Consider the following 15,509-nt stretch of genomic DNA (forward strand, 5'->3'; position numbering starts at 1 on the left):
TCTGAGCCAGAATGGCTGTGTGAAGAAATGGGAGCCGCGTCTGAGTTTCAGGCTCTGAAACTCAGTCTCTTCATCTCTAAAGTGGGTCTGAAACCCCACCTACAGTGGAGGGCGCTCCGAGGCTCCATGGCACACATTTACGGACTGCAGCTGGCGATGACACGGGTGGTACTGAGCTTTCAGGGTAACTGCCCCTCCCATTTCAAGTGGGACACCAGGGTCCTAGCACCGGCCAACCTAGTCTGTCCGGTTATTCCGCCTCTAGTTGCCCTGAAAAGTCATGATCTCTGAAAGGAACTAACAATGTTCATTTTCATCACAGTTTTTTTTTCCCCTAACACTAAACATGGAAAATATAACTGTTTTTCAGCCAGAAGCAAGCACATTGCCATCTCTGTGTGAAGTCCAGCCAACCTCGAGCAAATTCAGCTAAAATGTGTGTGCGGGATTGAAAGCCTGGGTTCTTACATAACGGAAGCCCTCAGAGAATGAGAAAATGGTTTGAGGAAAGCAGATACTTACTGAAAGTTATGATTTGGGCTGTGTGTTGGACCTAAAAGGGGGGAAAAAAAGACAGGTTATTAATACTTCATGATTTGGAATAATTTTTTTTTTTTTTCCCAATCCTGCCAGCGGTGAACACAACCACAGCCAGTGTGCTCATTTGTGGTGAGCTGTCCTTGGCCCCCAGCTCTGCCCCTGCCCAAGATTACAGGCCAGGGATGCTGAAAACCACCAAGGATGGAAGAGCTGCTCTCTGTTGAAGCAGAAATGTTTGGAGATATTTTTGGAGTTTTTACCATCTTTTCTCTCTTCTCAGCTAACCTTGATTCACAAGATCTGCTTAGATGACAGAATGGGGCATTGCAGGGACCTCCTCAGAACTGGGATGAAAGGACATATTCCTGCCTGCCATCTAACTGTGTCGTGCCACCTGCGACAAGCACAAGAGTGAAGGAAGAACTATCATCACTCTCTGCTCCCTGCCCATCCTCTCAGCTGGGCGGAGTTTCTGTGGGGTGGGCGGAGTTTCTGTGGGGTGGGCGGAGTTTCCGTGGGGTGGGCGGGTGCTTGTCCGGATCCTCTGCGCCTGTGCTGTGCGTGGCCAGCCTCCCCGACAGGGGGTGACCTCCTGACACGCAGCCTGTCTGGGATTATTTTCTGCACTCCAGGTTTACAGACCCCCGCATCTGCGTCTGTTTTCTTTTATTACTAGTAAATGGGTAACAGGTTAAGCCGGGACCTCGTGCACAATGGGAACGGCCTCGGGGAAGGGTTTTACTGATTTCCTCTCTGCTGGCTGGTGTGTGTGTTCAGTTTTAAACTTCACATTCATCTCCCGCCAGCTGGCTGGGGACCTTCCCATCAGATACCCGCCACGACGGGGACCGTCCCCACTCACCGAGCCGCACAAATAGGACGCCGGTGGCGGTGATGGTCTTCACCCCGTTGGTGGCCACACACTGGTAATAGCCGGTGTCAGTCGTGTCCAGGTCCTGGATCCGCAGCCGAGAACCGTATTCAGTCTTGCGGATGATGACTCGCCGGGGCTCCTGCACGACCGGGGCATCATTCTTCAGCCACCGCACACTGGGCGGAGGGTTGCCGGCCACTTTGCAGTGTAGAATCGCTGTCTGGCCTTGGACTATGGTGATATTGTTAACTGGCTCCAGAAAATTCAGAAAGTATCCTGCAAAGGAGAACAGGCAGAAAAGAGCAAACGTCAGGGCCGGCTGGGAGAAAGGGCCGCCTGGGGTTCCTTCTAGGAGCTGCTCATGGAAGGTTTTGATTTTCCCTCATAGGTAGAGCCTATTCTGGTTATTGGGGGTAAATGTTGCCGAGAACACTGAATCAGCGAATATGGAATCACGGCTCCTAGGGTAACTCAGGGTGAGATTCCCGCGAGCCTCTAGTCACAGCATTCTCACCCACCAATTAAGACATAACCTTGCTTTATTGTGCTTCTGTTTAAAAGCATTTATTTAATACGTACTGTTGATTCATTAACATTGAGCTCACAGCCAACATCCATGTAACTGGTGTCTGAGGAAGCTTATCACACACACACATGCTTTCCCCATAAGGCACATCACAGCCTTCTTTTGCTTGGGACACCAGACAGCATGTCACCATCGTTATTGGTGGCATTTTAAATGGCACGTCACCAACAAAAGGCACAAAAATGCAAAAACCATGAGACTACATAGACCACAAAAAGGACATGTGTTGACAATATGAGCTGAGACACTGGACATCAGGCAGAGTGTAATTTGGTTCCACCTCAGTTGGGACTGTGTGCATCCGGCCATTCATAATTTTCACTGCTCTGAGCATGTCTGTGAATGACCAAGAAGGCGCCGTGGTGATCGATTTGGGGTGGTAGGCAAATTTATAAATATGGAATCTGTAAATGATGAGAATCAACATTACTTCTCTTTGCAAGCACTAAATCTAGTCTAATCTCACTAATTTACGATGTAAATTCATGCTCAGACAGTCCATCCTCCCCCTATCACACCATCAAGCACAAGCCACAATAAAGAAGGTAGAAAAAGGGTGTTCTCATCGTGGCTCAGCAGTAACGAACCTGACTAGTCTCCACAAGGATGCAGATTCAATCCCTGGCCTTGCCCAGTGGGTTAAGGATCAGGCATTGCCGTGAGCTGTGGTGTAGGTCACAGACGAGGCTCGGATCTGAGTTGATGTGGCTGTGGCATAGGCTGGCAGCAACAGCTCCAATTCAACTCCTAGCCTGCGAATGTCCATATGCTGCACCTGCGGCCCTAAAAAGCAAAGAAAAAAAGAAAGTAGATAAAGAAAGTGTGTGACAAGACAGAGACATCCTCAGAAACAAGCTAATCACTGGTCTGAACAGAACAAAAACAAGAAAACTGAGGGTTGCTGGAGGCTCTGTCCCACTGCTCCCAGTGCAAGAGCAGGAAGAAGCAACACAGAGGGGAAAGGGGGCCTAAATGTAGCTGAAATACAGAGCAACCGGAGCTGGAAAAGCTGCCCTAGATGCGGGACCCCAGTTCAACCACAGGCAGGAGCTCTCGGCTGGTGACACAGGCCATGAGGAACAAGAGGAAGTGAGATGAACAGAGAGGCAGAGGGGTTTGTGTGTGGGTGTATGCACAGTGTAAGTCAGGGGCTGGGAGGACACTCTCACTAAAATTCTGTAACACAAAAAAACTCCATTAAGGCTGGGCAGACAAGACCTTCAATCATCAGGAAATGAACTCACTGCAGATAAAACTAAGAGAGCAATCTGAAGAAGACTATTACATGTTCTAAATCCTTAGGCTTAATTTCTGGTTGGTCCCTATTCTTTTTTTTTTTTTTTAAATGAAGTGAAAGATTGAAAGATGGCATATATCTGTTATTACTCATTTAATTGGATGCACAATTACAGGATTTCTAGTGGACCCTGGGGATAAGTTTCACACAATGGGTGATGGCTCAGATTAGGTGGTAGGAGATGGCTGAGGAGGTGGGAGGTTGTGAATTTCAAGACGAAGGGACAGTTTTCCTTCACAAGGGGGAGTGGATAGATCTGTCTAGAGAAGTGTCACTAACTAGTACTGATTACTATTAATGATTCTTATTAACATCATTGAGTTGTACCTTGATTCTCTGCTAGCAAAAGCCTTTCTTAGTGCACTGGATTAAGCTGTAGAAGAGAATTCATATTGATGACATGAAGCTAGAAGGTAACTGAAATATCAATAGCAAAGCCCTGAAGAGGCTGAATCAAGCACGATGACATTTTGGATGTTAGGGGCTGTTCATTAACCACACAAGCTCAACTTAGGGAGCCCTGCATTCCTGAGGCTCCTGCACTAGACTCTGCATCTCTGGAAACGAAATGAGATGTGATTTGACAGTTTGAAGTGGTTACTTTGGCATAATCTGGGCTGCCCAGATTATGGCAAACACCTCATTACACTGTGTTCTGGCCAGAGCCCAAGCACTTAAAAGTTGCTTAGGATCCAAATGCTTCATTAAGGTCCCATAACAGTAGATGCACAGTGGAGCGTATAAAATTGTCATCAAATTGTAATTTAAAATAGCAAATGACATATAACGTCACCATGATCTCTTCTTCTTGGCATACATTTAATTCTAATTCTCATGCCTATACTCATGGTCTTTTTCCAAAGGCCTCCGACAAACTATGGCTTTCCAGGAGATACATGCAGTGGTTTGGGGTAAAGGTAGGCTATGAAGGTCTGTGACCCTGAGCTGATTAGCCAAAAATCTAAAAGTTGCAGACCAGGAAGTTCACAGAGCCAAAAGGGCGCTCTGTTGGCTCTTATCCCACCTGGTGGGGACTGGCTTGAGAGTAGTCCTGCCATCACATCCTCCCATTTTTAGGGCATTTGCATACATCACTTCGGGATGCCTCCATTGATCAACTAGATATCTTGAAAGATATAGAAGGAACATGGAACAAACATTTGTCTAGAAAGGGAAAAAAAGGGTCACTCAGAGGAGAAGATTCCTTTTGTACAACGTAGAAAGAAACCTGGGGAGAGTCTGCAACTGTCCAGTTACTCTAAATATAGACTACTCCTTAAGAATATCTTTTTTTTTTTTTTTTAATTTAGTAGCAAATGAGTATGGGGGGGAGTTCCTGTCGTGGCTCAGCAGAAACGAATCCAACTAGGAACCATGAGGTTGCAGGTTCCATCCCTGACCTCGTTCAGTGGGTTAAGGATCCAGCGTTGCCTTGAGCTGTGGTGTAGGTCGCAGACGCGGCTCGGATCCTGCATTGCTGTGGCTGTGGGCCAGAGGCTACAGCTCCGATTGGACCCCTAGCCTGGGAACCTCCATAAGCTGCAGGTGTGGCCCTAAAAGGAAAACAAGACCAAAAAACAAAAACAAAGGGTATGGGGGAATTCTTCTTTACTGTTTCCATCGTTAGCATCTCCTATACCTCTGATTGACAAACTGACAGAGGTTTAGGCTTATTCTTTCCATGTCTCCCCAGGAAGGTTCCTTTTTTGAGAAATGCAGAAGCTAGAAGACAGCTCCTGCCTGGCCTGCCCTCCACATGGAGGGTGTTAACCTCATCCCACCATGTGAGGCACTGTGAAACCACCTACTAGAGTCAGAATTAGGCTTAATTCAGAGATGGGGTCAGTATTTCCCCCTTTTTTTCATTTTTTAAAGTATTATTGAATATAGTTAATTTACAGTGTCAATTTCTTCTGTACAACAGAGTAATTCAGTTATACATATACACATATCCATTCTTTTTTTTTTTTTTTTTTTTGTCTTTCTCTTTGTTTAGGGCCGCATCCGAGGCATATGGAGTTTCCCAGGCTAGGGGACCAACTGGAGCTGTAGCTGCCGGCCTACACGACAGCCACAGCAATGCTGGATCCAAGCCACGTCTGCAACCTACACCACAGCTCACGGCAACACAGCATCCTTAACCCACTAAGTGAGGCCAGGGATTGAACCTGCATCCTCATGGATACTAGTCAGATTCGTTTCGGCTGAGCAACGATGGGAACTCCTATACATAACTATTCTTTTCCAGAATAGTTACATAGTTATCACAGAATATTAGGTCAAATTCCCTGTGCTATACAGCAGGTCCCAATTGACCGTCCATTCCATATAGAAGAGTGTGCATATGCCAATTGCTTTTTGAGGCTTTATTAACAGTAGCTAAGAAGGACTGAAGAAATCCATGTGTACTGGAATCAAACACTTTACACAGCTAATTTAGTCTTTAAAGCACTCTTGGCTCTATCTGTTTATATGGCATATTCAGAATGGGGAAATCCAGAGACAGAACACATATGAGTAGTCGCCAGAGGCTACGGGAAGGGGAATTAGGAAGTGAATTTTTTTTTTAATTAGAGTATAGTTGATTTACCGTGTTCTGTCCATTTCTGATGTACAGCAAAGAGACCCAGTCATACATATATATATACATCCTTTTTCTCATACTATCTTCCATGATTTTTAATAGGTATGGGGTCTGCCTTTGGGGTGATGAAATATCTGAAACTAGAGAGTGGTGATGGTTGCACAACATTACAAATGTAGTCCTCTGTCAAGACATGCCCCCTGCGGAGAGATGGGGAAGCTGAGGCCACGCGAGCAAACCAGGTAAAAGAGGTAGAGAAGTCAGACAAAGAGGAGGGGAGCTATTCTGTTGAAAGCATCCTTCCCAGAGTATGGACAGCCACCCTCAGCTTTGCTCAGACCCTGGGGTGAGCCTTCTATTGATTTCCTCTGAGCCTGGGGTGTCCAGTTTATCCAGATACCCTTCACTCAATCAGATGAGCACTCATCTCTGAAGCCACACCTTCCTCAATTTACAGAAAACGCAGGAGAATCTGGGGAAGTGATCAAGTTCACATGTGGTGTTCTTGCCAGCCCTTCTCCATCCTATACCATGTAAACCAGCAGGACTCAACAATGTCTTCACATTGGGGTCACATGGAAAATTATATATATATAAAAAAAATCCCACATACCACATGGCAATTAAGTGCCTGGGAATTTTTTGAAAGCTCTAAGTGTACAGCCCTGGCCAAGAACCCCTGCTCTGAAGGACTGAGGAGAAAGAAAAGCCACAATTCCAGTGAACCAAACCCATCCAAGTATGAACGTGGAGCTGACCAGACACCACACTGAGAAGCATCACTGGAGGGGATACTGGGACTGGAAAGAATGCTCCCAAGTGGCCAGCACTTCTGCCTGGGGAGGTTCCAGATGCAATGGCATGTAGGCCTGTCCAGCTGGGAATGGACACAAGAACACAGGTGGCACCCACGGCCCTGACCTAGGCCTTGAATCAACTTCCTTTATGCTCTTCAGAAAGCTCAGAGAAGCCAGGAGTTCCCGTCATGGCTCAGTGGTTAACGAATCCAACTAAGAACCATGAGGTTTCGGGTTCAATCCCTGCCCTTGCTCAGTGGGTTAAAGATCAGGCATTGCCGTGAGCTGTGGTGCAGGTCGCAGATGCAGCTCGGATCCTGCGTTGCTGTGGCTCTGGCGTAGGCCAGTGGCTACAGCTCTGATTCGACCCCTAGCCTGGGAACCTCCATATGCCGCGGGAGTGGCCCTAGAAAAGGCAAAAAGGCAAAAAAATTAAAAAGAAAGAAAGAAAGAAAGCTCAGAGAAGCCAAAACCATGGGTCAATAGCATGATGACTTCATAAATTCACAGTTCCATCCCTAGGCAGGTGCGTGACAGCAAGCCTTTCGGAAAAAATGAGAGAGACAGATGATGAAAAAAAGCTAATTATTATACCCATAGTATCCAGGTTTCTGGAGTTTTCTCTCCTTTCCCATCCTCTCCTCCACTGGAAGGGGGAGCCCCCTTCTTCTTCCAAAAACACAGCCAACCGATCCCTCACTGTGAAATTGGTCAAGAATCCCCTATCCTCAGACCCTTGCTGTCTCTCAAGGTTGAATTCTCTGCCAGAAGGTCACCTCCACAGAGAGTGTTCCCCTGGCTGCCCCGCTGAAACCAGCCTCTACCCTTGCCTCCTACCCTCGTGATCTTGGTTTGTTGCTGTGTCAACATCGTGTTTGTTAAATTCTGGTGCCTGACATATGTTTTTCCATCAAAAATAACAAATGTTAGTTTGAGGGGGCAGGTTCCTCAATCTCATGACTATTTCGCCTCCAGATTCAATTTAGAATCCTGATAAGTTCCATTTAAAAACTGGGGTGTTTATGGAGAAAGAGATGCACTTGTTATAGGAAACGTATTAGATTTCTATACATTGCACTAATTCCCTATTGTTGCTGTAACACGTTAGCATGAACTTAGTAGCATAAGATGACAACAATTTATTATCATATAGTTCTGCAGGTAGGAAGTCCAAAAATCGAGGTGTTGGCAGGACTGTATTCCTCCGGAGCCTCTGGGAGAGTCTCTTTCCTTGCCTTTGTCAGCTTCTTGGAGACCACATCCATGCCCTGGCTCATGAAACCTTCCTGGTTTCACTCCAGCTTTTACTTTCATCATCGCATCTCCAACCAGTGACTCTGACTCTCCTGCCGCTCTCTTAAAGGATCTCTGTGATTACACTGGCACACCTGGATCATTCAGGATCATTTCCCACCTAAAAATCCTGAACTCTTTAGTTCCATCTGCAAAGTCCCTGTGCCATGAAAGGTGACATGTTCCCAGGTTCCAGGGATAAAGACATGGACATCTCTGAGAGGCCATTACGCTGTCCACCATGTATATTTTTCTTTTATCTTGCCCCTTTACCAAACCACCTAGTTATAACAGTTTCCAAGTTGATCATCTTAGATTTTCTATGTAGATATAATTTTCTTCAAATAACAATAAAATAGCCTTTTTGCTTGCAAAGTTCATATATCTCCTCTTGCCTCCTGTTCAATATCTATTATTTTTTTTCCAATATCTATTACTTTTGAGTTAAGAAATTTTGTTTTTTCTTTTTATGGCCATACCTGGGGCATATGAAATTTCCTAGGCTGGGAGTTGAATTAGAGCCGCAGTGGCAGGCCTATGCCACAGCCATGGCAACGGTGGATCCAAGCCATTTCTGCAATGTACACCACAGCTTGTGGTAATGCTGGATCCTTAACCCACTGAGCAAGGCCAGGGGTCGAACATACATTCTCACAGAGACAATGTCAGGTCCTAGCCACAGTGGGAACTCCTGAGCTAAGAATGTTTAATACTGAAATGTTGCAACCACAGGAAAAAAATACAGATATTGTAATAGTAGTACCCATGTACACAACAACAAGATTTCATGCAAACATTTTACCATATTTGACTTATAATACTTAAAAAGTGAGACATTTTGGGATGTAGCTAAAGGGACCCTTTCCTTATTCTTTCCTCCCTCTCCAGAGAACTGATATGCACTATTCCAATGCACATTATTCCACTATTCTATATTATTTTTAGAATTTTCTCTGAAAGATCATATTTGCTAGTTGCTTTTTCTCACTCCAATTCAGCCTGGGATTTATCTATGTTGATGTAGTTCATTTATTTCAATGACTATAAAACAATCTACTATACAAATAAGCACAATTTCTTTATCCATTTTCCAATTAAGAGGCAGTAAGTTGTTTCCACATTTTTGCTAGTACTGCGTTTAATGACCATTTGTATACATCTCATCCTGTACATGTCGGGGAATAATCTCAAAAGCATCCACCTGGATGCATTAGTGATAAGTCACAGAGCCTTGAAATCTTTCCTTTATCCAGGTCTCAAAAGTGCTTCAAACCATTTGCACTCCACTAAAAGTGTCTGAGTTAAAGTGTTTCTCCTACAAGTTTGCCTGCATTTGGTGTTTGGGGCTTTAAAATATGTGCCAATATGATGGATATGAAACACTGCTATTGCTTAGGCTGTATTTTAAGGAATCTTCAGGAGTCTAAGAGTCTTTGAGAAGGTTAACTGGCCCTTGAAGTTCTCCTTCTGTAGCTGGGTATTCAGATATTTATACTTCTAACTTCTGCAGTTAATAAATCTTTTTCCTTTTCTAATGTATGCATTCAATATAAAATCTCCCTTCAACTTCTTCTTTAACCATCATAAGTTATGTTACTTAATATTCGTATGGTTGATCAGACCCCAATTATCTCATAATTTATAATTTTCCTCTTTTAGTTATGAATTATGAAAGGTGTGCTTTAACTGCAGTGTTGTCACAAAATACAGATGTGTGAATACACATCTTTGATACCACTGAGATTTGATTTAAAGCCCAGCACAGCCAATTCCTGTCCATGTTCCACATTTGATTAGTAAGAATGGGCTTTCTCTAATTGCTCAGTGTCAGCATTTATGTGTCCATTAGATTAAGCTTAGTAATTTGTTGTTCAAATTTTTAATATGCTTATCTATTAGTTTCAGTGAGGTATGTGTTAATTGATTTCGTATGTGTCAAATAGCTATGAATAATTCTGTGAGGTTGTGTTTAATATTGGAAACTATATTGCTGGGTGCAATAAACTTCAAGTTTATTGCATCATCTAGTCTTTATATCACCATGTAAATCTTCAGTGTCTAAGAAACCATTTAGTCTTGACATTAATGTAGCTACCTCAGAGTACTTTTTCTTAATGTCATACTACTTTATATAAGTGATTTTTTATGATTAATAATTAGACATGAATCTTGAGAACAATGTATAATTTAACATGGGAATTTATAAGTCCACTCATGTGACTCTGTTTGTTAACTGATGCATTTTGTTTTAAAGTTCTAATTTTGCTTAATTATCCCTTCCTATTTTCTACTGTTTTTTTCCCTCTTTATTTCCCTCCATTTATTTGAAAGTTACAATTAAGTGGCTAGCTTTACTATTTTCTTATAGGCATAGCTAATTTGACAAAGGTTTTCCCAAATACAACCAAATACAAGGCTCTTGAAATGCTGTGAGCTGCGATCACTCCTAAATCTCCAGAGCTCTGAGTTATTGCTTCCCAGTGTTTAGTTACACTCTATTTGTAAGCCCCTAGTGGTCATTTTTTGCAAGGCCCTAGTGGTCATTTTTTTTGGAAGCAGTCATTTTTGTAAGTGGTCATTTGTAAGCCCCTAGTGGTGTTTTTTAACTACCAGAATTTATTTAATTTGCCAACCTAGTTACCAAGTTCTTTCCTTGCCAACACAGCCTGCAAATCACTCTTTCCTCCCAGGCTCAACTGACTTCATCCTGATGTACATGTGCTCTTTGGGTAAAAACTGAGGTTATAAACACTCTTGAGCTTAGTCTAAAATTACCTGTTACTTTCACACTTATGTAATAGTTTAGCTAGGTACAGAATTCTAGACGGACAATTAGACTACTGTCTTTTGTCTTTTGTGGTTTTGTTACAAATTCTATTGTTCCTTTGTGGGTAATCTGACCTTTCCCCTTTTCAGCTACTTTTCATACTTCCTCTTGTCTTTGGCATTCTAGCTGTGAATTTTTTTATTTTAATCTCATCAGGGCCTTAACGCCATTCCCAGCATATGAAGATTCATGCCCTCCACCGATTCTGTAAAATTCTCTACTGGTACCTCATGAAAGACTGTTTTTCCCTTCCCCTCTATGTCTCCTTTGAAATCTCATATATGCTGAACTTTCTTATGTGATTCCTCCATGCTCTTCACCTACTTTTATATTCCTGATCCTTTTACAATCTTTCGTTTAGCTTTAGGTCATCTACTGTCCATCAGGCTTCTCATTTCATCTGCTACATTTTTCACTTATAGAATGTCTCTTTGGTTCCTTTTCAAACCCACTGCTTTTTCTTTCTATATCTTTAAGCCTTCTGGCTTCATTGTTTACTAACTCATCACTCGTTCCGGGGCCTCTCTGAGTGTACTTTGTAATTTTTCACTGTAACGCTGGCTTTTCTGTGGGAATCCCTGGAGGACTGGGTTCCTGCGACAGGCAGTGCCAAGTTTTCATGTTAATTCTTGGGCTTGGGATGCCCCCACAACATTCCGGTCATGTAAATTTGGTTTCTTGAGGTGTGGGTCAATTTCTCATGGTGACGCCTTCTGTGCTTCCCACTCCAAGGCAGGCTTGAGGCGAGCTCTCTTCTTACTGCCCTGGACGAATGAGTGAAAATCGCCCCTCTTTCCTTAGGTCTCCTAGCGCTTAGCCATGGTGGCTGATCTACAACACCCCCAATCTCTGCCCCATGGGCTGGCTTCCAGCTTGATATTGAAACCCAAGGCTCCTGAGGTCACGGAGCCTAGCAGAATGGTTTCTGTAGCAGGGATGGCATTTCATAGCCTTACATTAAGGTACAAGAAATGTTCATTCCTTCATTTTCCTAAAACCAAAAGTGATTTTTGTCTCAACCCCTTATTTCTCCCGATTGAAGGAAATGTTCATACATCCAGTTACAAGTGAAACCAGTAGCTTTAGCATATTTTTTTCATGTAATCTCAAAATCAGGATTTTTTACTTCTGGGTGTTCTCTCTAGTGTAAGCTATTCCAGCTTCAAGTGTTGACGGATTTAATGCGTCTGCAGCCACCCTCTGCCTGCATCAGCTTTTGTCGAGATGTCTACCCACAAGTTATGGGTGTCCCTCCTAGTCTGGAGTTGCCATGGATGGGTCCACATCTGCTCCATGGCAAATAGTGATAGCACCTTTTAATGTTGGAGAGCTCATGTCATAATGGCGTGATACCTGCAGGATCCAACCCTTTGCCTCAGATAAACTTCTTCCCAGAAAAATTGCACCATTCTCCAAGGCTGTAAACAGAGTGGAGCCACCTCGGTGGTTCCTGTCCCAGCAGCCCAGGGTTGTCCCGATTCTGTTTCCTTCCTATTCCTGGATCCTGGGCATTTCTCCACCTCTCTTGGAAGTTCATCTAAGCATTTCCAACTTGTACGAATATTTTATTGAGCACCTGTCTGTAATTGAAGTGGGAAGGTGGCCAGGTTAGTTTAGTTCATCATTACAACCATCATTAATTCTCTGGAGGCCAAAATGAGAGTAGGAAAAAAAAAAGGTCTCTGAAGATTAAGCACAATATTGCTTTTGCCCTTGGTGCTTAATTCACAGCCAGGGATTTAACCTCTCGACTTCATTTCCTTTATGTGCAGAATATGGGGTTTGTAGCAGCCATTTGCTAAGCACTCCTCTAGCTCACAAAGGCTGCCTTTAGAGCTGCCCCAAACCTCTCCAGATGTGACTAAACAGGCCAGGAGGAGCTAGGCGGGGGCGACTGAGAATTCGGCTAACTTGGGTCCAATCGGCACTCCACAGTGTTAAGAGAGGGGACAGAGGTCTTGCCTCTTGATTATCCAAGAGGTTACCCCTTCTTCACAGTGTGGGTCACTTTAACAACAGATGGATCCCATCTCTCTGACGCCCAAGCCAGCTCCGTGCTCACCCCTAAACTCTGCACCGTGGAGCTCAATCCAGGCATGAAAATGCACCAAAGGCAGAGGTAACAGAACCTGTTTCCAGAGGACACCACTCCTGCCTCATGGTCAGATCAATGATTAATGACTTTTTTTTTACCCCAACTGACTCTCCCCATATTCATCAACTTAGTCAAATGACTAAGGTGTTTGAGGATCTGCTTGTTTACCGGGTCACCCCGACTGGCCTGGGAAGGAGATAAGGAAAGCCGTATGTACGAGGGTCACGAGGTCACAGGGCTTTGATTGGTGGGAAATAAAACAACCTGTCTGGAAGGGCAGGTGACCAGAGAGACCCAAGAGCCTCACGGTGGACATAAAGCCCCTCGTCCCAGAAGGAAGTATTTACTGGCCCATAAATCAGTCGGGGCAGTGGCAGGGGGCTACTCCTGCTAAGACTTTTCCGCTGAGCTGTCCAGTGGTGTGCACAGAACCAGCTGCAGAAAGAGCGCAGGGGAGCTTATGGGGGGAGTAACGGGGTCAGCAGAGGGTGTGAGATTAGAAAGGAAGAGATCAGAGATGGGACAAAAACAGGGGGAAATGAAATAAACGAGGACATGGAGGGAAGTACAAATGTCTTAGCACATTTGAAGGGTAAGAGGTTGTTGCGGGGTGAGCTGTGACGTGAGACGGGTTCCAGGGAGATGTGTGGGTACCTGTCAATGCGACCTTACTTGGAATTAGTCAGTACAAATGTAATCAACTTGATAGGAGGTCACATGGGTGGACCTGCATCTAATGATGGGTGTCCTCCTAAGAGGGACACCGGGACACACACACACACACAGAGAAGATCACCTGAAAACCGGGGCAGAGACTGAAGTGACGGGAGCCCCAAGCCCAGGAACGCCACGGATTGCGGGCAACACCAGAGGCGTGGGACAGTTTCTCCCTCGGGGCTTCCAGAAGGCACTGGCCCTGCCGACACCTTGACTTTGGACTTCTGGCCTCTACCACTGTGAGCATCAATTTCTGTTCTTTAAGATGCTTAGTTTGTGGGACATTGTTAGGACCATCCTTGGAAACTACTGCAGAGGGATTGAGGAAGACAGGCAGAAGAGACGAAGGAGAGCATTCAACAAGCAGGGGGGCCCTCACATCCTCCTAAAAGGGAAAGGGACATGGACGAACACACACACACACACGGAGGGTTCAGGCACTGGAAGACAGACCCAGATGCAGAAAACCAGACACAGGCAAGGGCAGACTCAGAGAAAAGCACACACAAAAGCCAGGTGGCTGGAAATACAGAGGAGCTGGTGCAAACTGGGGGTGGGGTGGGATCCTACAGCAAGAGACACACACAGATGCAGAGAGATGACGGCACACACACACACAAAGAGAAGCACACACCCACACACCTGGGACAGACATAAGGTAAGCACACATGAACAAGTCTGCTGCAGCATGGGATTCAAACTCTGTGGGCTGAGGAGGGTTGACTGGTTCTCTGTCACCTTTGGTGGGAACAACAAGGGACAGGCCAGCTAGACACTGGCCACCAGCTGCAGTGACTCCATCACAGCGACTCCCAATCCAGGTGGCCAGCAGCTACACTGGGAGAGTGAGACAGGGGACAGGGACGGTTGGGGGAAGGACACTGAGAGAGATAAGAAAAGAGGAAGGCCTGGAGGCAGAAATTGGCCTCACTGCCCCTGGAAGCTGGGAAGTCCCCCCTTCCCCGGGGTGGACTCCCGTGCATGTGACACCTGTGTGTGCTGTGACACCCAAGCTGCCCTAGACAACACGACAATGCCCACTTTTAATTTTTTTTTTTTTCCCTTTTTAGGGCTGCACCTGCAGCATGGGAGGTTCCCAGGCTAGGGGGTTAAATCAGAGCTGCAACTGCTGGCCTATGCCACAGCCACAGCAATGCGGGATCTGAGCCGCATCTGCGACCTACACCACAGCTCACGGCAATGCCGGATCCTTAATCCACTGAGCAGGACCAGGGATTGAAGCTGCATCCTCGTGGATACAAGTAGGGTTCGTTAGCACTGAGCCACAATGGGAACTCTTGCTTTGAAATCTTTTATTTGTAGGTTAGGGCTTTCTCCCAACACCATCAGTGTGCCCAGATCATGGGCAGGCCAACGGGCACTGCAAAATTCATGGCCCACAAGAGGGTCAGGTGCTCAATGACCAGACTTCGCCTCAAGAGTGGTCAGGGCTCAGAGCCCGGAGACTCACGTTAGGTCTGTCCGAGGTAAGGGGGGAGCATTTTAGGCCTTCTGCTCACTGCCTGTGGGAGCCCCAGGTTTCCATGACCAGCCAGGGGACATGCAGAGCAAAGGAGCAAGAGCCGAGACTCACAGCTCAAGCCTGGGCCCAAGCTCCCAGCCACAAACTTCATGCTGTATCTGTAAGCAGGATGCTCTTATCAAGTTCACCCCATAAGCCTTGGAGACTCTCACTCTCTAGTAAACTCCAGGAAATAATCTCACACACACACACACACACACACACACACACACACACACCCACACCCCCACACCCAAGAGTTCCAAAATAAATCAGAAATGCACCCAACTTATTCACTAATCAGCTCATGCATCATATGTAAATCACGAACCCAGTGCCCAGTAAATAGACATCGGGCATGGTCTCCATGCCAACAC

General features: G+C 45.3%; 1 protein-coding gene across 2 annotated transcripts in view; it reads right to left on the reverse strand.

Annotated features, from left to right (window-relative positions):
* ROR2 (receptor tyrosine kinase like orphan receptor 2) overlaps positions 1 to 15,509 on the reverse strand; it is a 231,545-nt gene that overhangs the window by 38,769 nt on the left and 177,267 nt on the right. For both annotated transcript variants that reach the window (XR_002338914.1, XM_013990242.2), the window contains exons 3-4: positions 1,403 to 1,690; positions 523 to 553 (exon numbers count right to left, since the gene is read on the reverse strand). Coding sequence is in view for 1 of the 2 variants with exons in the window: in XM_013990242.2 (XP_013845696.1) it covers positions 523 to 553; positions 1,403 to 1,690 (319 nt within the window). In the remaining variant the exon portion in view is untranslated. The remainder of the gene's footprint in view (positions 1 to 522; positions 554 to 1,402; positions 1,691 to 15,509) is intronic.

The sequence above is a fragment of the Sus scrofa genome, chromosome 14 (genome assembly GCF_000003025.6).
Source record: "Sus scrofa isolate TJ Tabasco breed Duroc chromosome 14, Sscrofa11.1, whole genome shotgun sequence".
Classification (NCBI taxonomy): Eukaryota; Metazoa; Chordata; class Mammalia; order Artiodactyla; family Suidae; genus Sus; species Sus scrofa.